Source organism: Silurus meridionalis, chromosome 12 (genome assembly GCF_014805685.1).
Source record: "Silurus meridionalis isolate SWU-2019-XX chromosome 12, ASM1480568v1, whole genome shotgun sequence".
Lineage (NCBI taxonomy): Eukaryota > Metazoa > Chordata > Actinopteri > Siluriformes > Siluridae > Silurus > Silurus meridionalis.
The window spans coordinates 4,206,672-4,231,272 of record NC_060895.1 but is presented as its reverse complement, the minus strand read 5'-3'; the positions used below and the strand labels follow the sequence as shown (position 1 = coordinate 4,231,272).

Here is a 24,601-nt window from a genome sequence, read left to right as displayed (position 1 = left end):
AAAACGCCACACCCAGAGTCTGCTTGGAACTAAACTGGGCCATACTCCATCAGCACTACAACATTCCCACCCTGAAGAGCATACGTTACGAATTAGCTGGTAAAAAGCTGTTTATCCTGGATGAGAAGGACGGATATTGGCAGATTAAACATGACAAGGAATCAGCAGACCTGTGTGCTGAGAGAGAGAGAGAGAGAGAGAGAGAGAGACAGGCAGACACATAAAAATGATAGATAGATAGATAGATAGATAGATAGATAGATAGATAGATAGATAGATAGATAGATAGATAGATAGATGGATAGATGGATAGATTCAAAGATGAAGGATCAAATGTCTAAGGGTGGGTCTGACAGTCAGGTATCCATAGACTTACTGAATCATAACAAAATGTTTTTGCCTAATGGAAAAAAGGAACACGCATAATGAACACTGTTTTGCATTTATTACATTATATACATTATTATATACATTATGTATCATTGCTGTATTTTTATAACTTATCTTAAATATGGGTATATTTTTGTACACTTTACTATTATTATGAAATAATAAAAAAGAATCACTGGAAAAGCTTCTGCTTTTTTATGATGTTTTTCATTGTAAAATAATCGATAGGAAAGTAGTCTAGAAAATAATAAAGAAGTCAGCTTATCAAAGGAAATGTCTGCACAGCTTCCTCAAATTTTATATTGTTTTTGAAAACTGTAAAAACTAAATAGAAAAGAGGCACATCATAGTTTAGCCACTCTAAGTTACTTATGTGTCAAAGATTTTAACCCCTTATAGCTGGAATGACCCAAAAGTGTATGATCCAATAAGTGTGAGCTTTGGGGCATGGTGTAAACATTATTTTACTCACAAGCTTTTTACAATATTTTGCTTGAATAATATATGAATAATGAACAATATTCTAGCCCTTACCTGGTGATAAATAGAACTGGTGTTCTAAAGACTGCACGCCTTTACTTCTTCTTCTTCTGCTTCCTTACCAAATGCACGGCCCGCCACTGCTGCACTCTTTAATTCACTTTACCACACTCTCCATTACTTTGCACTGTTGACCCCAGATACCTGAACTCCTCCACCTTCTCCACCTCTTCTCTCTGCAACTGCACCACTCCACTGCCCTCCCTCTCATTTACACACATGTACTCTGTCTTACTCCAACTGACTTTCATTCCCCTTCTCTCCAACGTATACCTCCACCTCTCCAGGCTCTTCTTAACCTGCTCCCTACTCTCACCACAAATCACAATATCATCCGCAAACATCATAGTCCACGAAGACTCCTGTCTGACCTCGTCTGTAAACCTGTCCATCACCACTGCAAACAGGAAAGGGCCCAGAGCTAATCCTTGATGCAGTCCAACATCTACCTTGAAACAGTATGTCGTTCCTACTGCACACTTCACTGCTGTTACACTGTCCTCATACATGTCCTGCACCACCCTCACATACTTCTCTGACACACCGGACTTCCTCATACAATACCACAACTCCTCTATCAGTACCCTGTCGTACACTTTCTCTAAATCCACAAACACACAATGCAACTCCTTCTGACCTTCTCTGTCTCTGTAGTCATGTCATTTGGCACCTGTTTATGATAAAAGCTAAACTTTAAAGACAAACTAAAAATAAACCAAACTAAACTAAACTTAAACCTGCTTTTGTCTGTCAGGAAATTATTCAGAAAACCATGGCATGCAAAACAACATTTATCTATCAAACTGTAATGTGAACACTAGTAGAATATAGCTAAAATATAGCTCTTAATTCTTTAAAAATGATTTATTTGTTCCTCATTTTTAAAGAATTAAGAGCTATATTTTATAAGCGCTTTATTTTTAGAATTAAAAAAATTGAAAGATGACATTGTTTTACAATAGAAACTTTTATTAAATAATTGTACATTGTCATTTGTTTGAGTTCAGTATGATTAACAGTGCTGTACTGCTTGAGATTTTATCTTTCAATGAATGTTTTAAGATCTGAAATTATTGTAGATTATAAAAATTGTGTAATGTAAGATGTAAGAATGTGTTCCAGTTTGTACAATGATAGGAGATTTGATGAGCGAATTAACAGAGTATTAAAATAAAGGGAAGCTTTCTAGTTCAACCGTATAATAAATCACCTTTAACAAAACAGAATCAGATCATAACATTTGCCAAGTTCCACATTAATAAGTAAATATATATTTCAGAGAATCGTCTACTACAAATCTGTTCATACTACAAATATTCATAAATCAATAGAATTAATCTTAGGTTATTTAAATCTCAGAAAATAACATACATAAAAACAGATGTGAACATTGCAGTGCAGTGTATTCGGATTTCTCCTAACATCAGTCATTTCTTTTACGTTTTACTGCCCATTTGATTACTACAGCTATAACACAAGCCACTATGGCCACAACACAGAGAGATATGATGATAGCATTCGGGCCTTTATTTGAAATAAGTGAGGGTCCTGGGACATAATTTGTTGCTCGAGCAATGTTGGATACCTCAGACTTGGTCGACTCTTTGTCCATTGACTGAACAGCAAAGAAAAGTGTGGTGCCATTTTTTATTGTAATATTAGGCTGAAAAAAGTACTGTTCAGCAAAGCCTGACTCTTGAGGAACAAGTGATGAACTGTTGTCCAGATCACAGCTGGTGAAATTATCTTGAAGCATCTTTAAATCGTCACTCCATCTGATTTCATAGGATATGACTTGAAACAGAAAAACATTTAAACTTTTAGAGATTTAAAACATACTGACTACATTTTCTGAGGCTATAATCTGTACTCTGATAACTCTTTTGTATGTTTACTGAGATAGAAATTAGAATAAAAATATCTTAATATGCTAAGTGTATACACCCACAGTATTCAGATTATAACTATATTTCATTACAACCACATGTTTAGTAGATGCTATGAAACTGTGTTGAGTAGTGTAGCAAATTTTGCATAGTATTTTTATTTTTGCTTTCTTAAGCAGATTATTCAAAACTTTATTAAATTAGAGCAAGTACATTACATTATTTGTATCAATACTGCAGTAAACTGTCTTATTGCATTCAGTAACTGATTTATCCTAAACAAGGCCAAAGTGAATTCAGAGACTATACTGGGGAACACTGGGTGCAATGTAGCATAGAGTCCACCTACAAGTGACACTACATATATATAGTAAAAGCCTTTTGTCATTTGAAGAAATATTTTTCCCTTTTACGAAGTTCTAATACTTTATTGCTTTTCTAGTCAGGAAATTTATTGGGAAACAAATAGCAGACGTGCCACAGAGAATATACCTAATAATAAACGCATAAATAAAAGATATCACTTTTAGAGCATTTCTTTCCACCTAAAAATGCTTGAGGATTAAACATTTTAATATCACAGGAACATGACAACATTTGTTAATTGATATAAAGAAAGAAAAAAGGTGAAGCTGGTGAGAAAAAAAATCTGGAATAGTGCAGGGGAAGGTGGTAACTTAGTGGTTAGAACATTGGACTGTAAATCACGAGCTGTCACTACTGCCCCTGAGCAAGGCCCTTAACCCCTTAGCTGCTCAGTTATATGAATAAATAAATAAGAAACAGGGTGTCTTGCTAAATGCCATAAATATAAAAACCATTATAATATTAAATAATGTTAAAGATTCTAATCTTGACTGATATAAACTTGCAAAAGACTCACCTTTTCCCACATCAAAGTCCTCACCAGGAGCTGTCCAGTTGAGAAGCACGGTGTCCTCCTTGATTTCCGCAATTAGATCCGTGATCTTGTTTGGAGGGAAATTTATAGTTGTGTCTCTGTCCACTACAAAACTTTCCCCAGTGACTGTTCTTGTGAAGTTGCCCACATCAACTGGCTGCACATTTATTTTGGGCTTCGGAGGGTTTATTTTCACTTTACCTGGAAAAAGGACACAATTGGCAGTTAGTGCTGTATTTCCTATTATTTAATTATTTTGGCAGTTTACTTAGTGGATTTTTTAAAATAGAGCTAAACCAAGAGATGCGAAAATAAACCACCACAGTTTTTCTTTGTTCTTTAAACCTTTCTCTTTTTATCTTCATGACTACTCACCATCACTGATTTTTGTTTGTTTGCCTTCTTGATTAAATGTATCATATTTTGTTAATGCAAGTAATATTTGCTTTTATATTTCCAGTCCAATTCTTAATCTGGTCTAATTGTATTTTTTAGAAAGTCCCTATTAGATCGCTATCTCAGTCTCATCAAAAGAATATATTGCATATATTTCACAAACAACAGCACATATTCTGCACCTCACTCAAAATGCAGTCATACTGTTCCAATTTTTGCATATATTTATATATTTATAGTTTTGTTTTGTATTTGTATAGAAAGAAATAGTGGAGAATGTCAATTTTATCAACTTTTGTTTTCCAAAATCCTTTTTTCTAACAATATTCAACAGTTTAAAAAAAATTTAGTCTTTTTCTTCACAGTCTGTGGTAATTGTTTTAGCAATTTATTATTAAACTCTGTCTTCATACTGATTGGATTGTAAGAGAACATTACAGAAATCAGACATATGATCCTGTTTTAGAACTCTGTATTATCAAGTGTTCCCTTTCAGGAACTCGAGCTGTTCTCGAGAGATCCGTCTGCGTGTCTATGACTTCACTCCGCTCCCGATCGGCTCTCTCCGAGGAGAGCCCCACTCTCGCTGAGGCGGAGCGGCGCGGCAGTTCCTGTGCTCACATGGACCTCGCAGAGGGTTTCGAGACGGGCTTGTCCCTTTCTCCAACCTCACCTGCTTGGTCCAGCACTCGCTCGCAGGCTCGAAGCACGCCTTTCGGCAGATTCTCTGAGGAGAAGGAGGGGGGGGCGCTTTGCGAGCTAGGCTCATAGAGCTTTGGAGTTGGGGGCGGAGCTATGTCGCTTCCTGAGGAATGCGGCTGCGCACATTCTGCACATTTTTCGGCTCAGTTTCTCTGCACATTCTGTTCTTGTGTTCTTGAGGTTCGCTTCGGGGCCGAAGCTTACCAATCCAGGTTCTTCCGTTTGACCTTGCCCATTCACCCCGTATCTTCATGAAACATGTGGATGCAGCGCTGGTTCCCCTGAGGTCTCAGGGCATCCGCATCCCCAACTACTTCAACGAAAGGTTGATCCAAGCTCATTCTGTGCTGTTGGCGGTCCGGCACTGAGGTGTCGTTCTCACCCACATGAAGGCATTGGGGTTTTCGGCTACGTGCCGGGAAGAGTGTGCTTTCTCCATTACTGAGAACCAGATATCTCTGTGTCGTTTGGGATTCGACTACTTTGTGTGCGCAGCTTTCCCCTGCCCACATTGTAGCCATCCTTATGGCCCTCAGGAAGGTCGGAGAAGGGCGGCCTCTCACTGTCGAGCAGTTCCAGACACTGCTAGGGCTTATGGCAGCTGCGTCCGGTGTGATTCCACTTGGCCCGCTGTACATGAGACCGTTTCAGTGGTGGCTCAGGACCCGCGGGTTCTCATGGAGGGGTAACCCCCTCCGCACTATCAAGGTCACGCGGCGATGCCTACGTGCCTTAGATGTTTGGAGAGATCCCCGGCTCCTATCTCCAGGCCCTGTGCTGGGAGTCCCCGGTCGTCGCTTAATGCTAACGGCGGATGCGTCCCTCACGGGGCGGGGAGCGATCATGGCTACGTCAACCATCTAGGAGATCTGCGTTCGCGCCCCCTGTGCAGGCTGGCGCACCAGATCCTCCTTTGGGCCCAGGGGAAGCTCCTCTCACTGAGAGCGGTTTACATCCCGGGCTGGTTGAACGAGGCAGCAGACACCCTGTCGAGGCGAGTGTTGAGACCCGGGGAATGGCAAGCTTATCTCAGGCTTGGCTGAGGCTGCGTCTGTACGCTTCCCCTGTCGCGCTGCTTCCGGGAGTTCTGGAGAGGGTTTGCCGGGACGGAGTCAGTCTCCTCCTGGTAGCGCCATGGTGGCCACGTAAACTATGTTTCGCAGACGTGGTGGCTCTCCTCGAGCATCCTCCGTGAGGATTCCTCTGAGGAGGGGTCTCCTTTACCGGTTAGGGGGTGCCATATTTCACCCCCGCCCAGAGCTGTGGAGGATGTGGCCCCTGAGGGGGCACAGCTCCGAGGTTCTGGTCTCTCCTCCGAGGTGGTAGAGACCATTCTCTGCTCCAGGGCTCCCTCCACGAGGAGGTCGTATGCCGCCAGGTGGCAGCTGTTCTGCTCGTGGTGTGAGCACCACCAGCTGGATCCAGTCCACTGCCCGGTTGGTTCAGTGCTGGGATTCCTCCAGGGATGGTTGCCAGGGGTTGGCTCTGTCCACCCTAAAAGTCTACACATCTGCCATTTCGGTCTATTGTGCCCCCGTGGCCTGGGCCATCTCTGGGCGAGGCCCGATGGTAACGCGTTTTCTCCGCGGCACCCGGAGGCTGAGGCCCCCGGTGCAACATGGAGTGCCTAGGTGGGACCTGGCCGTCGTTTGGGGGCTCTTTCTGAACCCCCCTTTGAGCCTTAGCCGAGGCATCTTGGATGCACCTTTCAATCAAGACCTCGTTCTTGTTGGCCATCTGCTCTATCAAAAGGTAGGGAGGCGCTGTTGGTGCCCTCCTTCCTGGAGTTCTGGAGAGGGTTTGCCGGGACGGAGTCAGTCTCCTCCTGGTAGCGCCATGGTGGCCACGTAAACTATGTTTCGCAGACGTGGTGGCTCTCCTCGAGCATCCTCCGTGAGGATTCCTCTGAGGAGGGGTCTCCTTTACCGGTTAGGGGTGCCATATTTCACCCCGCCCAGAGCTGTGGAGGATGTGGCCCCTGAGGGGGCACAGCTACGAGGTTCTGGTCTCTCCTCCGAGGTGGTAGAGACCATTCTCTGCTCCAGGGCTCCCTCCACGAGGAGGTCGTATGCCGCCAGGTGGCAGCTGTTCTGCTCGTGGTGTGAGCACCACCAGCTGGATCCAGTCCACTGCCCGGTTGGTTCAGTGCTGGGATTCCTCCAGGGATGGTTGCCAGGGGTTGGCTCTGTCCACCCTAAAAGTCTACACATCTGCCATTTCGGTCTATTGTGCCCCCGTGGCCTGGGCCATCTCTGGGCGAGGCCCGATGGTAACGTGTTTTCTCCGCGGCACCCGAAGGCTGAGGCCCCCGGTGCAACATGGAGTGCCTAGGTGGGACCTGGCCGTCGTTTGGGGGCTCTTTCTGAACCCCCCTTTGAGCCTTAGCCGAGGCATCTTGGATGCACCTTTCAATCAAGACCTCGTTCTTGTTGGCCATCTGCTCTATCAAAAGGTAGGGGAGGCGCTGTTGGTGCCCCCCCCTCCTTCCTGGAGTTTACCCCAGGTATGGCTGGTGCCTTCCTGTACCCCTGTACAGGGGATTTCATCCCCAAGGTGCCATCGGTTGTCCCACGACCCATAAGATTACGGGCATTCTATCCTCCTCTGTTCCAGGCCCCAGACCAGGAGGAACTGGACCGGCCTTGTCCGGTGCGCGCACTGGACACCTACGTCCATGGGTCGGGCCCTTGGAGAAGGACCTATCAGCTGCTCGTCTGCTACAGCCCTCCCAAGAGAGGCCTTCCTTGCTGTTAAGCAGGCTCTGAGCAGGTGCACTGTTGATGCGATCACATCTTATGGGTCCTCTGGTCTCCCCGCTCCATTCGGGGTCAGAGCTCTCTCCACCCGGAGTGTGGCTGCCTCAGAGTCTCGGTCCTCTGGAGTTCCCTCGAGACCTGTGTAACGCTGCAGGTTGGTCCACCCCACTGGCCTTTTGTGCGGTTCTATAACCTAGACCGCAGTGCCACTCTTGGCCCCTCAGTCCTTCTCTAGCTGTGGTGACAGACACACACTAGGCAGGGACTGGTCAGTCTGGCGTGATTGGACACTCGTTCCCAAAGCGTTTCGACGCAGCTCGAGTTCCTGAAAGGGAACGTCTCTAGGTTACGTATGTAACCCTGGTTCCCTGAGGGAACGAGACGCTGCGTCTCTATGCCACACCGCCGGCGTCCCTGCAGCGCTTCCTTCTCCCTTGCAGAAGCTGCCGCTGTCCTCTCTCATATGTGCTTTATACTCCTGGTCGTGACGTCACCTCACCGGTGACGGCCAGCGTCCAATTTTTGACTGATTACACACATTATTTTAGAACGTGAACACTCAGGCGCGTTTCCAAAGCGTTTCGACGCAGCGTCTCGTTCCCTCAGGGAACCAGGGTTACATACGTAACCTAGAGACGTTTCTTTCTATATAGCAATGCAAATTCTGCTTTATTCCAAAGAATTAGGATGTTTTGCTCCTGACATTAATGATACCACTATTGTACCAATGAACATTCAGTTTATTATAACATTCATTCGTGGAAAACATCCAGCACACTAAAGTTTTGCATAATAGTGGACAATTTGACTGAGTGAAAATAGAAAACAATAGTTACCATCTACAATATGTCCAGGTATATACAGACTGCCACTGTGTCTGTGGAAGAAAACCTGGACTGCTCCCTGCTGATGTTCCACTCTCACTTTTAGATTGTATTTTCCACGCTTTAATTTAGTGAAATATCTTGAATAGATCCCATCATCTTTGAACACATCAGCTCCTGTAATAATGTACATGAATACATGCTATTTGTCTAATGTTTCATTTAATGTTTGATTTAATTCTTATTATATGCAAGTTAACATTTTTAAATTGTTACCTGCTCCATTATCAAAGAGTTGAAGTTCTTCTGAGTGCCCAGTATCTGATCTCAGGTTTGCCCAAACACTGGCCCCCAATACAGGATTATAATTCTGACTGACCTCAGCCAAAACAACCATGGGTTTGGTTCCATCACTGGTCTGCTGGTCCATCCTGGCTGTAACTGTTACTGGGTAAACATCGTCATGAGCTGCCCGACTAATTACTGTTAAACTCATTTGTTGTGCAGATGTTTCTTTATTGAAGAAGCTGTACCTCCAATTTCCTGGCTTCAATACAAAACAGAGAATGAAATTGTCTTGCATTAGTATTTTTTTGTTGTTGTTAATTTATAATATTGTGTTGTGATACAAAATACTTTAAAATAACCTCTGCAGTTCCTGGAATAGTGAAAGTGATTGTGTTCGCACTGTCAGTGATGTGTCTCTGATCGTAAACCACACCACTTGGTGACACTATATTCACAGTTGGTGCACGTCTTTCATATATTATTGTAAAGGTGGTGCGGTTTCCTACAGACCGGTCGATGGGAACTGTTCCATTGAACCAATCTTTAACATCGTTTCCAGTGCTTTCCAGCTGTTAAAAAAAAGTAATAAATATTATGTGAATACTCTGACTTGTGAAGATGAAATTTCTTCTGGTGGATGTGCGTCACTAACCTGAATGGGCTGTGTGAAGGAGTTTCCATCATACACTGTCAATGAGGAAAAGGCATCCACAAGCTGGTTGGAAAGTACAGATTCTTCGGCTACGATAAACTTTCCATCTAAATTAATAAGAATCCAATTTTATGATTAGAGAATGTAATGCAGCAACAGTAGTGCAGTGTTATTCAATGCATGTATGTATTTATATACAGTGCCCTCCACAATTATTGGCACCCCTGTTTAAGATGTGGTCGTGGACTTCTAAAAATTCTCCTTTTTTTTAAAACAACATAGAACCCAAATGCAAAAAAAGAGAAAAATCCAACCTTTCATTTAAGTACATAACTTTGGTGGTAAAAAAAATCATACATTTAGAAGAAAAAAAAAACTTGAAATCATGTGTCCCACAATTATTGGCACCCCTAACAATTCCTCTGAAAATTTAATTGTTTTTTTTTTATATATTTTTCTGTAGTTGCTAAGGTTGGTCAGGGTATCTAGGGACTTTTAATTAGTAATTCATGATTTCCTGTTTCCCTGGGGTATAAATATGATGTGACACAGAGGCCTAATTCTCTTACCCATTTGTTAACATGGCAAAGACAAGAGAACACACCATTCAAGTAAGGCAGATGTGTGTCGACCTTCATAAGTCAGGCAATGGCTACGCCTTAACTTGCCGGTATCTACAGTCAGAGGAATCATTAAGAAGTTAAAAACAACTGGAACAGTGACAAACAAGGCTGGAAGAGGTCCCAAGTTTATCTTGCCACAACGCACAGTGAGGAGGATGGTAAGAGAAGTAAAAAAATTTCCCAAGCTCACGTCACAGAATTGCATCAAAGAGTGGCATCTTGGGGTCACAGAGTCTCCAAAACAACCATCAGACGCTCTCTACATGCCAACAAGCTGTTTGGGAGGCATGCAAGGAAAAAGCCTTTTCTCACTAACACTCTGGCGTAAACGTCTGGAGTTTGCTAAGCAGTACTGGGACTTCAACTGGGATCGTGTGCTTTGGTCAGATGAGACTAAGATTGAGCTTTTTGGCAACAAACACTCTAAGTGGGTCTGGCGTAAAACAAAAGATGAGTATGCCGAAAGCACCTCATGCCCACCGTGAAGTATGGTGGAGGATCTGTGATGCTGTGGGCCTGTTTCTCTTCCAAAGGCCCTGGGAACCTTGTTAGGGTGCATGGCATTATGAACGCTTTGAAGTACCAGGATATTTTAAATAAAAACCTGATGGCCTCTGCCAGAAAGCTGAAGATGGGTCGTCATTGGGTCTTTCAGCAGGATAATGATCCAAAACATGTGGCAAAATCTACACAAAAGTGGTTCAGCAGTCACAAACTCAAGGTCCTCCCATGGCCATCTCAGTCCCCAGACCTCAACCCAATCAAAAAACCTGTGGGGCGAGCTAAAGAGAAGAGTGCATAAGAGAGGACCCAGGACACTGGATGATCTAGAAAGATTGTGCAAAGAAGAATGGTCAAAAATCCCTCTCTCTCTCATTTTTTCTAAATGTGTGATTTTTATTTTTTTTACCACCAAAGTAATGTACTTAAATAAAAGGTTGGATTTTTCTCTTTTTTTGCATTTGGGTTCTATGTTGTTTTAAAAAAAAAGGAGAATTTTTTGAAGTCCACGACCACATCTTAAACAGGGGTGCCAATAATTGTGGAGGGCACTGTATATACATATGCTCTAGATTAAGAGCTGAAACTATAAACTGTGAAATGATAAAAACAAACCAGGTAAGATATCAAAATCAATATTGATATGCAATATCACATTTAGAGAATCTTACCAGTTTGATCAGCCATGGTTCTCAGTATATTGTCTGCACTTGGGCCAAAAGCTAAAGTGTGAATAATTGCACCACTTTGAACAGATTCCTGCAAACATTCCTGAACATTATCAGATGCTTGCCCATCTGTCAGAAAAATTATTTCATCTCCTATTGTTTGGCCGTCATCCGTTCGAAGAAGCTGAAAAGGAAAAAGAAATGGTCATTAATCACAATAGACAGACCAGTGTGACAGTGGAATTTAATTCACTTAATCTCTGCATTGCATAAAATAGTATTAGATATTTGTGTCTCACCTCAAAGCCTTTTCTGAGTCCTTTACAAATATATGTTGACCCACTTGCAACTGTTGGCAAGCTATTAATTAGTTTCTGTCTTGTGGCCGGTCCATCTATTTTTGTCAGTGGGCTTAGTATGTTAGCATAAGTACTAAATGTCACCAGACCCACAAATTGTTGTTCATCTATTATTTGGTTTAAGAAAATCGTAGCAGCTCGATGTTGTTGACTTATTCTCAGCCCCTTTAAAAAAAAAAAATCAAATATTACCCATTATCTAAAAACACAAATATGTACAGAACAGTTCATTTTAAACATTTTTATTGAAGGTTTAATAAAAAATTTTTTTTCATTTAACAAATGCTGTACCAGGGCATGTTCTCAGGGGATTTGCTGGACAACTGGCACAAGTCTTTACTGATGTTGTCAGCTTGTCACTGGCCAAGGCCATGGTTCCCATATGCCTGAAGACTACAACCATCATTCCAATGCCCAAGCACTCAGCTGGAGAATGCCTGAATTATTTTCGGCTGGTTGCCTCCAACAGTCTCCCAGCATTTTCTGGTATAGTCACCAACTTTAATCTATTGATTCGTGTTCATGGACACAAATTTCCCTCTTTTTTAGTCACTCAGCACGGCTTCATCCATCTGGCTCCGTCATAGCAACGGAGGCAGAGGATCATGGGAAATGCTGACAGAAATGCTAAAGGTAATCTTTTTCCCCATTTTGAAATGATATGGTTAGGGTAAGGGTTATAACATAATAAATGTGTGCCTTGAATTAAGCCTTTAATCCTTTTCTTTATTTAACTGGGAGAATATATTTAATGTAATTTGACTGGAAGGAACCACTGACGATGGTTTATAATAGCAAGTAGTTTACCGAATATAAAGCAATAAACAACAAGAATAAAATCTCCTGCTTAAATTATAAGTAATGGTGCTTGAAGATTAAAAATCAAAACAATTGAGAAAAAAAGCAATACAGCGTCTGTGGTATCCAGTGGCAGAAAGAAAACTTTGGCAGAGGCATCAAAAATACTTTGAACACAAATCAATAGAATACATTTCATGATTATATCATGAAATGCCGTGTGACTGGGCTGTTGCCTCACAGCAGGCCAACCACCTACACTGGACCCACAATATTCTATGTTTCACCTAAACAGGTTGACACAGGAATTTCCACACCTATTCATACAGCCCTCACCCGCCTGGATAAGAACGCCACATATATATCAGAATGCTGCTTATTGACTTTTAGTTCTGCATTCACTACAGTCATCCCCACTAAACTGGCAACCAAGCTCAGTCACCTGGGTATTTTTAACCTCCCCTGCAGATGGATTTTGGACTTTCTCAGATTTTCTTCCTTTGGCAATCACACATCCTCGACCCTCTCTCTGAAAACTGGCATCCCACAGGGCTGTATTATAAGCCCACTACACTACTCCCTGTTCACCAATGACGGCGGTCCCTTGACAACTCCTACATCTTTATTAAGTGTACAACAACAATGAATCGGCCTACGGGGAAAACATCCAAAGCCTGGCAGCAATCAAAACAATCAACCTGACCCTCAGTGCCATGAAGACTAAAGAGCTAATTGCCTTTATATTTACTTGTTGTAATTACTCAACAGCTCATGCACATTTTTCACTGCCACAGCCTTTATGTTTATTTGCTGTACATTTATACACTTATATATGACATGCTGTACAAAGATTTTCATATTTGCCTGTATCTGGTAGATGCCAGCTGCATTTCATTTCTATGAACCTGCACTACGCAATGACAATAAATTTTATCTATCCATCCATCCATCCATCCATCCATCCATCTATCTATTTTTTTTATTGTAACATTTATATGCATATAACCCCAGAGCCACATTTTGATGTAATAGAAAAAAAATATTTTGTTTCTTTATTTCATTTTAACATACTTGCATGCTTGAAGAGACATCAAGGACGAGACAGACGACCCGGATTCCCCTCTGTAGGACTTTGAATGTCGGAGGTGTTGGTACAGATGACAAAGGATTCAGAATGCGAAGGGCATCTTTGTCTACCGAGTTCTCAAAGATTACTGTACGTGTTGCTTTTCCACACTGTTTATTCTGCTCATTGGGGGCTTCATAGTTATGTTCCTTCTCTCCACAAAAAGCTTTTACCTACACAGGAAAAAATGCAGACTTTAGGGTAAAAATTGAAAAGCAACTTTGTTGACTAAATCCTGATTTCAACTGTCTGCTTTTGTTAGCATTCATATCTACGCTACCATTTGAGCATTTGCGAAAAACTGTTTAAAACATTTTAAACCATGGCGATACTCACAGATAATAAGCTTTGCATGAACATTATTGAGGCCTTTGCAGTTTGCATATAATCTGGAAAAAATTCACAGCTGGATGTGGGTTTGCCAGATGCATCAATTTGGCAAGGTTTCGGATTCTGATTATTAAGTTCATACCATTTGCCAGAAATCTTATCAGTACACCTGAAAATAAAACATAACACATTACCGACAACTATTCTCGCAATGTGCATTTATGTTTAAAAACAATATATGGCCATTTATTGACAATGATAATAAAACCTTGTTGGTTGAATCTGACCAGCAGCAGACAAGTAAAATGGTTCTCTCATATTATATTCATCAAATACTCCCCATCTGAGGTGAGCCCATTCATGCACAAAAACCCTTTCTGAAATGAAAAATATGTATTTGTCAGATTTGCCACAGAGGAAGGAAAAATAAAACATTTAATTTAGTAAAGGTAATCTTTAGGTTACTGATGACTGTTGAAAAAGACATTAGTATGTTAGATAAGAAGTGTGTGTGTCAGGGATGACTGGCATCAAGGAACAGATGTCTCAATGAAGGATAGAAGGAAGAAAGGATGTTTCAGAAAGGAACAGATGTCTCAAGCTCCTGGGTGGAGAACAGTGAAGGTTGGTAGCCATACACAACCTGAAAGGGGAAAGGGCAGGCATCTTTCCTTCTCAGTAGGCAATAGGTGTCGACGGGCAATCTCCATGTACTGTGGAAGGCTGGGGAAGGGTGGCCAGAGTAATCAAGGCATTCAGGTCGGGTGGAAGTTCCTGGACAGCCAGCTGTTCCTTCACCTGGGCAGAAACCACTGAACGAATGTGTCGTATAAGGCGGTGCCCCCAACCATGAACCCACCCGCTGTCAGTAGCGTCGATGTGAAAGTCTACAGAGTACTCAGCCACCGACCGGTTGCCATGTGAAGAAGACAACAGCAAGCGGGCAGCATCCTGCTGAGGACTAGATGAACCAGATACCTTACAGACTTACACAGAGAAGGTGATGAAGGAGGAGCAGTGGGAAGACTGATTTTCCCATTCCATTGTAGCCTATCGCAGAGCCCCATCTAGATATGACGAATACTTATGAACACTTTGTTTCCGGCACTAATGGGGGTTAATTCCAAATGTCCAAAAAAAACGGGGAGTGAAGTGGGCGGGTCCAAAAGTGGGGGCGTGTACGAACGCAGTCCAAAGAAGAGACCCCGAAAACAGAGCAGAGGGGGGTTCCACAAGGGTAAAAGAAAGGCTGGAAAGTCAGACGAAGCACTGATCCGAACTCTGTGTGTGTGTGTGTGTGTGTGTGTGTGTGTGTGTGTGTGTGTGTGTGTGTGTGTGTGTGTTTAAGACAGGTTTAGGCTTACCTCTAGGTCCATATGGTTCAGAAATATGGTTGTTTAACAAGAAATCAGGGGTTAAATGAATGTATTCACCCTCACGTCCACATCCTTCTGGTTGATGAGTATATGGCTCATTACCATATTGTGAAAATGAATCGTCTATTCTTATTTTGCCCTAAAAATTTAATTTATTATTGGTCCATACCTTACATTGTGTGTATATACATCAATTATTATTACTGAATTATTTATATTTTTTCCACACAATTATCTATTATGTGAAAAAAGCATGTATGTGAAGAAAAAAAAGAATTCTATATTTCTGCATAAATCCTACCAAAAACATTATCAGATGCACAAGCACAAATCCTTAAAAATGGGCAAAGTGAAGCCAGTCAAAAAAAACAAGAAGGAAATATTATCAGTGGCAATTATTACACCAGTACATATTTGTGAGTTGCAAAAGAATGTGAAACTTGAGGACTAGCAATTAATTTCAAGGGCTTTTTGGACTTGCGTGAAAATCTGTCAATGTTTTAGGTCATATGCAGAAATCTTTAGGTTTATGCAGAAAGATATAAAAATTCTAAAATATTCCTAAAATCTCAAGTGTGTACTGCATATTAAACCAAAACTGAATGAATATTGTACCTTTTTGTACGATTCTGTTGTTGCTTTCTCATACTTTCCTTTCCAGGTTGGTGGTACCAGTATTTTCACTTCCTTGAAAAACACCTTGCGGTCTAAAGCTTCAAACAGATATTCTGATCCACTGGTAATCATTTTCTTTGGAGAGAGTAGGAAAAAAATGATATATGTAAATAATCTATGCATGTAAATAGATATAAGTATTTCATCTTTAAATAGCTAATTGTTTTTAATCAACAGAGAATATTTTAGAGATATTTTTAAAGGCAAAAACAGACTGTTACTTGTTCCTGTTACTCTTTTCATTCCCAGTGCTAAAACATATTCTATCGCTTTTTTACACCTAATTAAATTTTATTTCATTTCATTGTCCTAATAAAAATATAAAGACTATATTGAAACACTATCAGGCTAATGAAGAAAACAGACAAATACAGGATTGCAAAGACAGTGGATAATAAACAGACAAAGAACAATTATTAACAATTATTAACAATAAAAAAATATATATATTTTAACAGCGTATTATTGCCATGCACAAATGGGAGGAACAGATGAATCTAGGGAAGAGGGCACCTATGAAGGAAGGAGACATGTGTCAGTATAAGGCTCATTCTGGATCCTCAAAATCACTGCATCAGCACCAGAGTGAGGACTTGAACACCTTCACACATAGAAATGACCAAAGGCCAAAGAAACGGGTCATTTGCAAACAATTTACCAACTCATTTAGCTAAATCTTTAAAATTAGATAAATATGGTGTAAAAAAAATATAATGTTATGGTGCTTTCATAAAAAAAAAATGCTGATTTTAATTATTAAGAACTCTTTCCTTAAAATCAAAAATTCTGAATTCTCTTTTGTTTTTTGTTCCCTTTTTTGTAATTTTGGCATGATGGTGGTGGTGGTGGTGAGGAGGAGGAGGAGGAGGCCAGAGGAGGTTTTGCATGTATGTTCTTATGTTCAAATTATTAACTTAAGGTAAGTTAAACTAGGATTAGAAATTGTTCTATTTACTATTTTGGCCTGGTTCATCTTAAAGTCTTAAATATAAAGTAAAGTTACTATCATGTCCACTACATTTACTTAGAGACAGGAGAGGAAACACTTTCTGTAATTCTCCTTTCTCACTTTTACTTTTCTTTCACAATGTATATCACTTTGTGTATAAATAGGTTGCCTGGCTGCTTTAAACTTAGGGTAGTAGCTGAGTAACTCAGTAAGGCAGACATCATAAAATATATATCTATAACAAAATAATATTCTTTTGCATAACTTGAGGTGATTTGTTTCCCCCCAAAAAAACCCAAACAATTTTAAACACACAGTTGCTGAGGTATTGTTTATGAAGTATTTGAGTATGGCTGCCTAATTTTATTTCATACAATATAAAGGATACATTTACATTAATAGAATTTGGCAGACACTCTTGTTCAAAAAAAACTTACAGAATAAATACATATTTTAACTGGCTAGAAATGTTAATTAAGTTACAAAACCAAGTGAACAATTGAAACGGTTTCAAAGGATTACAACATAAGAATAAATTAATAAATACCTTGATTTGATTTAGAAGTTCTTCATTCTCTGGTACAGTAGGGTTAATGACAACCAGAATATCTGTGTACCCATTTCCATCTAATCTGATTGTTGTAGCAGATTTTAGTGCAATGAGAACCACCACCACAACAGCAAACATTTTTACCATGACTGCATCTGAGGAAAGGAGGAATAAGGTTTGGTTTTATACTATTGCTTACCTCATAATTCATTGCACAAAAACAGAACTTTTGTAGCTTTTAGTTTCATTATTAACAAATGTGGTTTTAATTATGTGGACACTTTAAAAAAATAATTCATTGCGCAAAAACAGAAATTTCTAAATAACTTTCAGTTCCATTAATAGCAAATGTGGTTTCAATTATGTTGACGCTTAAAAAAAAAAAAAAAATTGGAACTACACAAGAGCATTAAAATTCTACAGAAATTTTACCAAAAATGCACATACACATTAGTATTAAACTAACTCTTACATTTCTATAGGAAAATAGAGTTCTCATGATGTCTCTGTGCACATTTAGATACTTTGCTATGATCCTTTGCTGATACTCTGACTTCTGATTTCCAAATTCATTGGTCTTGGTGTATTTTAAACTCAGAAAAGATTCTATGATTGTGTTTTACCCAATAGCTGTTACCTCTTAAGTCCATATTCCTTTACAAGATTTTTGTTCATCAAGAAGAAGGTGGTCAAATGAATGAATTTGTTAAACCTTTGGTTTGGTGAGTGTATGCCCCACTGTAGGATATGACCTGAACTTTCTATTTTGCCCATTCTTTCAATATAGATTTTGTACAATCTAAATAATCATGCACACAATTTGTAGAAAAGCAGTCTCACACTAATAGCCACTTTAATTGTGTTAGTATTTAGACCTCCAAGAAGAACAAATTTATGTCTGAACCTTCAGTTATTCTATTCCATTAATAATAATTCCATCTATTCCCCTATGGAGAAACTGCTAATGCACAGGTGCAGCTCAATGAATTAAAATATAATTAAAAAGTAGATTTATTTTACTAATTCAATACAAAAAGTGAAACTCGTATATTATATAGATTCATCACACACAGACTGATATATTTAAAGTATTTATTTTTATATTGATGATTTTGGCTTACAGCTAATAAAAACCTAAAAATATTGTGAAAAAGTTCAATATTGCAGAATCGTGATGTCACACTCTAATCAGTTTATTAAACCCAAACACCTGCAAAAGTTTCCTGAGCCTTTAAATGGTGTCTTAGTCTTGTTCAGGCTACACGATCATGGGGGAAGACTGCTGACTTGACAGTTGTCCAGAATACAATCATTGACACCCTGCACATGGAGGTTTAAGACACAAAAGGTCATTGCTAAAGAAGCTGCTGTTCACAAAGTGCTGTATCCAAGCACATTAATAGTAAGTTGAATGAAAGGAAAATATGTGGTAGAAAAAGGTGAAACGAAGCCCACCTTAATATTGAGGTGATTGCCACCAAATGTACCGAATGTAGGAAATGTTCTGAGTTGTTAAACATACCTAGATGTAAATATGGATATATTAAAATTCTATTGTCTCTATTGTATTCAATTGGATACATTTTTATTCGTATTTCACTTTCAACCATGGACATTGTCCAACGCAGAAAGAGACAGAGGTTCTGAAATTTGTATTTCAATGTAAGTGCCTATTTTAGTCCCTATAAGTTTATCATATTCATTTTTTGCGTGCAAATCCCCACGCAAAACCAAGTTGTTGTTTTTTCCAGTATAAATCAAATATCTAATTGTCTAAATGTTTGTCTTAAAAGCTAAATCCTATAAAATCAGATGGAGTGGAGACCTAAAGATGCTTCAGCATCGGATACTTCAGCAGCTGCAATGTGGTCAACACTGGTGGCACAATGTTTTGGTCAATGGAACAAGAGTCAGCCAAGTCTGAGGTGTCCAACATTGTAAGTGTAACCTGGGCCACGCATGTCTCAGACCCTCAGCCATATCAAATATCAGTCTGTGTGGTGGCCATAGTGGCATGGGTTAAAACTGTGGTCACCCCAAGGGCATTGAAACAAAGAACAACTTAATAATGTCATAGTATTTAGAACAAAAACTGCAAGCTTGAACATTCAATTACTATGCAGTGTTTATTCAGGGTTTTCCTCTTTCCTGCTTGAACATATATTTACTTTATGATGTTGTAAATGCAAAAAACAATCTAAAGAAATGATCTTAAATAGTTAAACACAATTGTGTAAAAAAAAGAAAAATAACGATTTAACAATTTATTTAGCTAAATCTTTGAAATTAGATAAATATGTTGTAAAAAATAAAATATAATGTAATGGTGGTTTCATCGAAAAAATTATGCTGATTTTAATTATTAAGAACTGTTCCCTAAAAAAAAAAGAAAAGACAAAATTACGAAATTCTCTTTTGTTTTCTGTTCCTTTTTTTTTATTTTGGGGTTGTGGTGGTGGTGAGAAGGAGGAGGGCAGAGGAGGTTTTGCATGTATGTTCCTATGTTCAAATCATTAATTTAATGTAAGTTAAACTAGGATTAGGAATTGTTCTATTTACTGTTTTGGCCTGGTTCATCTTGAAGTCTTAAATATAAAGTAAAGTTACTATAATTTCCATGACATTTACTTAGAGACAGGAGAGGAAACACTTTCTGTAATTCTCTTTTTCCGCTTTGACTTCAAATCAATAGAACCTTTCTCTTTTCTTGCAAGAACAAACATGCAAGAAAACATTCTTTCATCCTTCTGAGAAATGCATGAAAAGTGCCTCAGACCGACTGTCGGTAAAACTGGAAACAGAGTGGATCTGCAGAATTTCGGAGAAGCCCTCTGATAGAGTCGCACAAATTTCTTCCTGCAAACAAACAATCGGGGGTTACGCAGTTCATTTAGGTAAGAGGTTCACAATGCACTCCGATATAAAATCAAGCAAGACACTGTAATGTCTGCCACAGGTCATTTAGATTTTATGTCCCAGGCATTCCTTTTAACCCTTAACACCTGCATTTCAATCAAAGGATGAGCACCTTGGCTTACACTTTTATTGGGGGTTTGTATACCACAGTGTCATACCCCCACCCCGGAAGACACGAAGCAGGACAAACCCTGACCTCTCCAGCTGACTTCAAAGCAGCATTCAACTGATAACACCAGCCAGTCTTACCTTACACAGTGCACACACACACACACACACACACACACACACACACACACACACACACACACACACACACACACACATATACACCACCTCAAAAGCCACATAACCCCCTGGCCTCTTTGGTTGACTTCACAGGGACCCTCAAAGCATAAAACTATTCACTCTTAAAACTCTGCCCCAGTACGCCTGTTTGTGACACGTGCACACACACACACACACACACACACACACACACACACACACACACACACACACACACACACACACACACACACACACTGCCTCTACATCCTCTACATCTGCCTCTTTCACACCAACTACCTGCATGTCTTCCCTCACCACATCCATGAACCTCCTCCTTGGCCTTCCTCTATTCCTCCTACCTGGTTGCTCTATCCTTAGCATTCTTCTACCAATATAATTCATGTCCCTCCTCTGCACATGTCCAAACCATCTCAATCTCGCCTCCCTCACCTTGTCACCAAAACATCCTACATGCGCTGTCCCTCTAATAAACTTATTTCTAATCTTGTCCATCCTCGTCACTCCCAACGAAAACCTTAAAATCTTCAGCTCTGCTACCTCCAGCTCCACCTCCTGTCTCCTACTCAATGCCAGTGTCTCTAATCCATACAACATCGCAGGTCTCACCACAGTCCTATAATCTTTCCCTTTCATTCTTGCAGATACCCTACTATCACAAATCACTCCTGTTACTCTTCTCCACCCACTCCACCCTGCCTGCACACTTTTCTTTACTTCTCTAACACACTCTCCATTACTTTGCACTGTTGACCCCAGGTACCTGAACTCCTCCACCTTCTCCACCTCTTCTCCCTTCACACAATGCAATTCCTTCTGTCCTTCTCTATTCTATTCTTCTCCATCAACATCCTCAAAGCAAATAATGCGTCTCTGGTGCTCTTCCTTGGCATGAAACCATACTGTTGCTCACAGATGGTCACCTCTTCTCTCAGCCTGGCTTCCACTACTCTTTCCCATAACTTCATGGTGTGTCTGATCAACTTAATTCCCCTGTAGTTACTGCAGGTCTGCACATCTCCCTTATGCTTAAAGATCGGTACCAGCACACTCCTTCTCCATTCCTCAGGCATCCTCCCACCTTCCAGAATCTTGTTAAACAATCTGGTTAAAAACTCCACTGCCATCTCTCCTAAACATCTCCATGCTTCTACAGGTATGTCATCTGGTCCAACCGACTTTCCACTCTTCATCCTCTTAATCGCTGCTCTCACTTCCTCCTTACTAATCCTATCTACATCCTGCTTTACCAACTCCACATCATCCAACCCTCTCTGATTTTCCTCATTCATCAGCTGCTCAAAATACTCCCTCCACCTTCTCAACACACTCTCCTCACTAGTCAACACATTTCCATCTCCATCCTTTATTGCGCTAACTTGCAGCACATCCTTCCCAGCTTGGTTCCTCTACCTGGCCAATCGGTACAAATCTTTTTCTCCTTCCTTAGTGTCCAACTTCTCATACAGCTCCTCATATGATATGCTGTCCTGCACTTCCTCATTCCACCACCATGTCTCTTTGTCTTCCTTTCTATTTCCAGATGTCACACCAAGTACCTTTCTGGCTGTCTCCTTTATCACTTCTGAAGTAGTTTCCCAATCATCCAGCACCTCTTCACCACCACCAAGCCCCTGTCTGACCTCTTCCCTGAATCTCACACTACAGTCTTCCGCCTTCAGTTTCCACCATCAAACTCCTCTTTCAGTCCTCACTCTCCTCCTCCTCTTCTTCACCTCCAAAAGCATCCTACAGACCACCATCCGATGCTGTCTAGCTACACTGTTCCCCGCCAACACCTTACACTCTCCAATCTCCTTCAGGTTAATCTTCTGCATAGAAAATAGTCCACCTGTGTGCACCTTCCTCCACTCTTATGTGTATGTATGATGTAAATGTTAATCAAAAGTTCTGAGGCTTTGTGGATGTATTTTTATGTATAGTTATAGTGTTTGTATGTTGTAGTGGAAATTACTCTATTTTATAATTATGAAGAAACTGACTAGAATTCTTATTCAACAGTGATGTCGCGGTCCCAGACTCTTCTAAAGGCGACACCACAGCCCCAAGCTCCTCCGAAGGTGACAGGACGCCTGCGAACTCTCCTGAGGCCGACGTCTCGCCTCTGAGCTCCTCCAAGGGTGATGTCATGCCTCTGAGTCCCTCTCCAGGTGACATCACGCCTCCAAGTTCCTTCCCAGGCGACGTCACGCCTCCGAGTCCTTCTCCAGGCGACGTCTCTCCTCTGAGCTCCCCTAAAGGCGATGTCTCGCTCCCGAGCTCCCCTTAAGGCGACGTCTTGCTCTCGAGCTTCCCTGAAGGCAACGTCTCGCCCCCGAGCTCCTCCGTCTGCGATGTCTTGCCCCCGAGCTCCCGTGTAGGCGACGTCTCACTCCCAAGCTTCCCTGAAGGTGACGTTTCACTCCCAAGCTCCCCTGAAGGCGACGTCTTGCCCCCGAGCTCCTCTGTCAGGGATGTCTCGCCCCCGAGCTCCTCCGTCGGCGACGTCATGCACCCAAGCTCCTACATTGGCGGCGTCAATCTAGTGATCACCTGCAAGAGGTGATGAAGGTGGATGACTTTAGGTACCTGGGGTCAACAGTGCAAAGTAATGGAGTGTGTGTTAGAAAAGTAAAGAAAAGAGTGCAGGCAGGGTAGAGTGGGTGGAGAGGAGTGATAGCAGGTTATGATTTGTGATAGAAGGGTATCTTCAAGAGTGAAAGGGAAAGTTTATAGGACTAGGACTGTGGTGAAACCTGCCATGTTGTATGGTTTAGAGACAGTGGCATTGAGTAAAAGACAGGAGGTGGAGCTGGATGTAGCAGAGCTGAAGATGTTGAGGTTTTCATTGGGTGTGACAATGATGGACAGGATTAGAAATTAGTTTATTAGAAAGGACAGCGCATGTAAGACAATTTACAGAGAAATTTAGAGAGGCCTGATTGAGATGGTTTGGACATGTGCATTGGAGGGACATGGGGTATATCGGTAGAAGAATGCTGAGGATGGACCCACCAGGAAGTAGGAAAAGAGGAAGACCAAAAAGGAGGTTCATGGATGGGGTGAAGGAAGAGATGCACGTAGTTGGATTGGAAGAAGCAGATGTAGAACACAGGGTATGAAGACGGATGATCCACTGTGGTGAACCCTAATTGGAGCAGTTGAAAGAAAAAGAAAAGCTATTGGCATATGCACATCAACATTCTCTGTGCACCTCTACTTATTTTATTTTAATTTATGAATGAATCCAATGTCTCTGTAGTCATGTCATTTGGCACCTGTTTATGAACTAAAGCTAAACTTTAAAGACAAACCAAAAATAAACCAAACAAAACTAAACTAAAATCTGCTTTTGTCTGTCAGGAAATTATTTAGGAAACCAAGTGTGCTTTAGCTCTATCTTGAATTTACTCTCTTCTGGTAAGGTAGGATTCTAACTTTGTATATCTATTTAACTCAGTTGATTCTAGAGTGTTGGTCTGTGCTTATTAGCTTGGTCAGGTGATTAATCAAGAGTAGTTTCAGTCTCACTTGAGGTGTGAATTGTGGGCAAGGCTTACTCACTTATATTGAAGGCGATATTAAAAGTTTATATTGAAGACCATAGTCTGTAGCGGTAGTAGGTAGTCTCCACAAGTAGGTAACCCCCTTAAAGTCAGTAACTCTTAGTGTTATTTAGAAAGTCCTATTTATACTATTTCTTACTTTAAAAACACATTGATCTCAAACTGGGAGATTAGTCATGTGCCTCAAACCCATCTCTGTAGTCATCTCTTACAGACACAGACGTTCCTATCCACAGAACAGATCTCACATCGTCAGTAACCTCATCTACCCTTCCCTGTTGTCTCAATCTCAAACAGCGGTGGTAGGTGGGCTCTGGAATTGTCAGTCTGCTGTGAAGGAAAGCTGACTTCATCACAGGCTTGGCTTCCCACTACACATTTGACTTTCTGGCACTTACTGAGACCTGGATATTCCCACAGAACACTGCTACACCAGCTGCTCTGTCTTCTGCCTATGCTTTCTCTCATTCACCAAGAGAAACTGGTAGAGGTGGTGGTACAGGTCTACTTTTATCACGGAGATGGTGTTTCACACCTCTCC

At 41.0% G+C, this 24,601-nt stretch overlaps 1 protein-coding gene across 1 annotated transcript; it reads right to left on the bottom strand.

The window, feature by feature from the left end:
• Nucleotides 1-1,906: 1,906 nt before the first annotated feature.
• Nucleotides 1,907-17,440, bottom strand: LOC124394748 (calcium-activated chloride channel regulator 3A-1-like). Its single transcript, XM_046863181.1, has 14 exons — nucleotides 17,288-17,440; nucleotides 15,732-15,866; nucleotides 15,105-15,255; nucleotides 14,009-14,117; nucleotides 13,747-13,909; nucleotides 13,356-13,583; nucleotides 11,427-11,651; nucleotides 11,131-11,311; nucleotides 9,336-9,442; nucleotides 9,043-9,252; nucleotides 8,672-8,942; nucleotides 8,408-8,572; nucleotides 3,700-3,918; nucleotides 1,907-2,724 (listed from the first exon to the last, which is right to left on the bottom strand). Exons 1-14 carry the CDS (start codon nucleotides 17,435-17,437, stop codon nucleotides 2,354-2,356), a joined length of 2,685 nt encoding a protein of 894 aa, XP_046719137.1. The 5' UTR covers nucleotides 17,438-17,440; the 3' UTR covers nucleotides 1,907-2,353.
• Nucleotides 17,441-24,601: the final 7,161 nt, after the last annotated feature.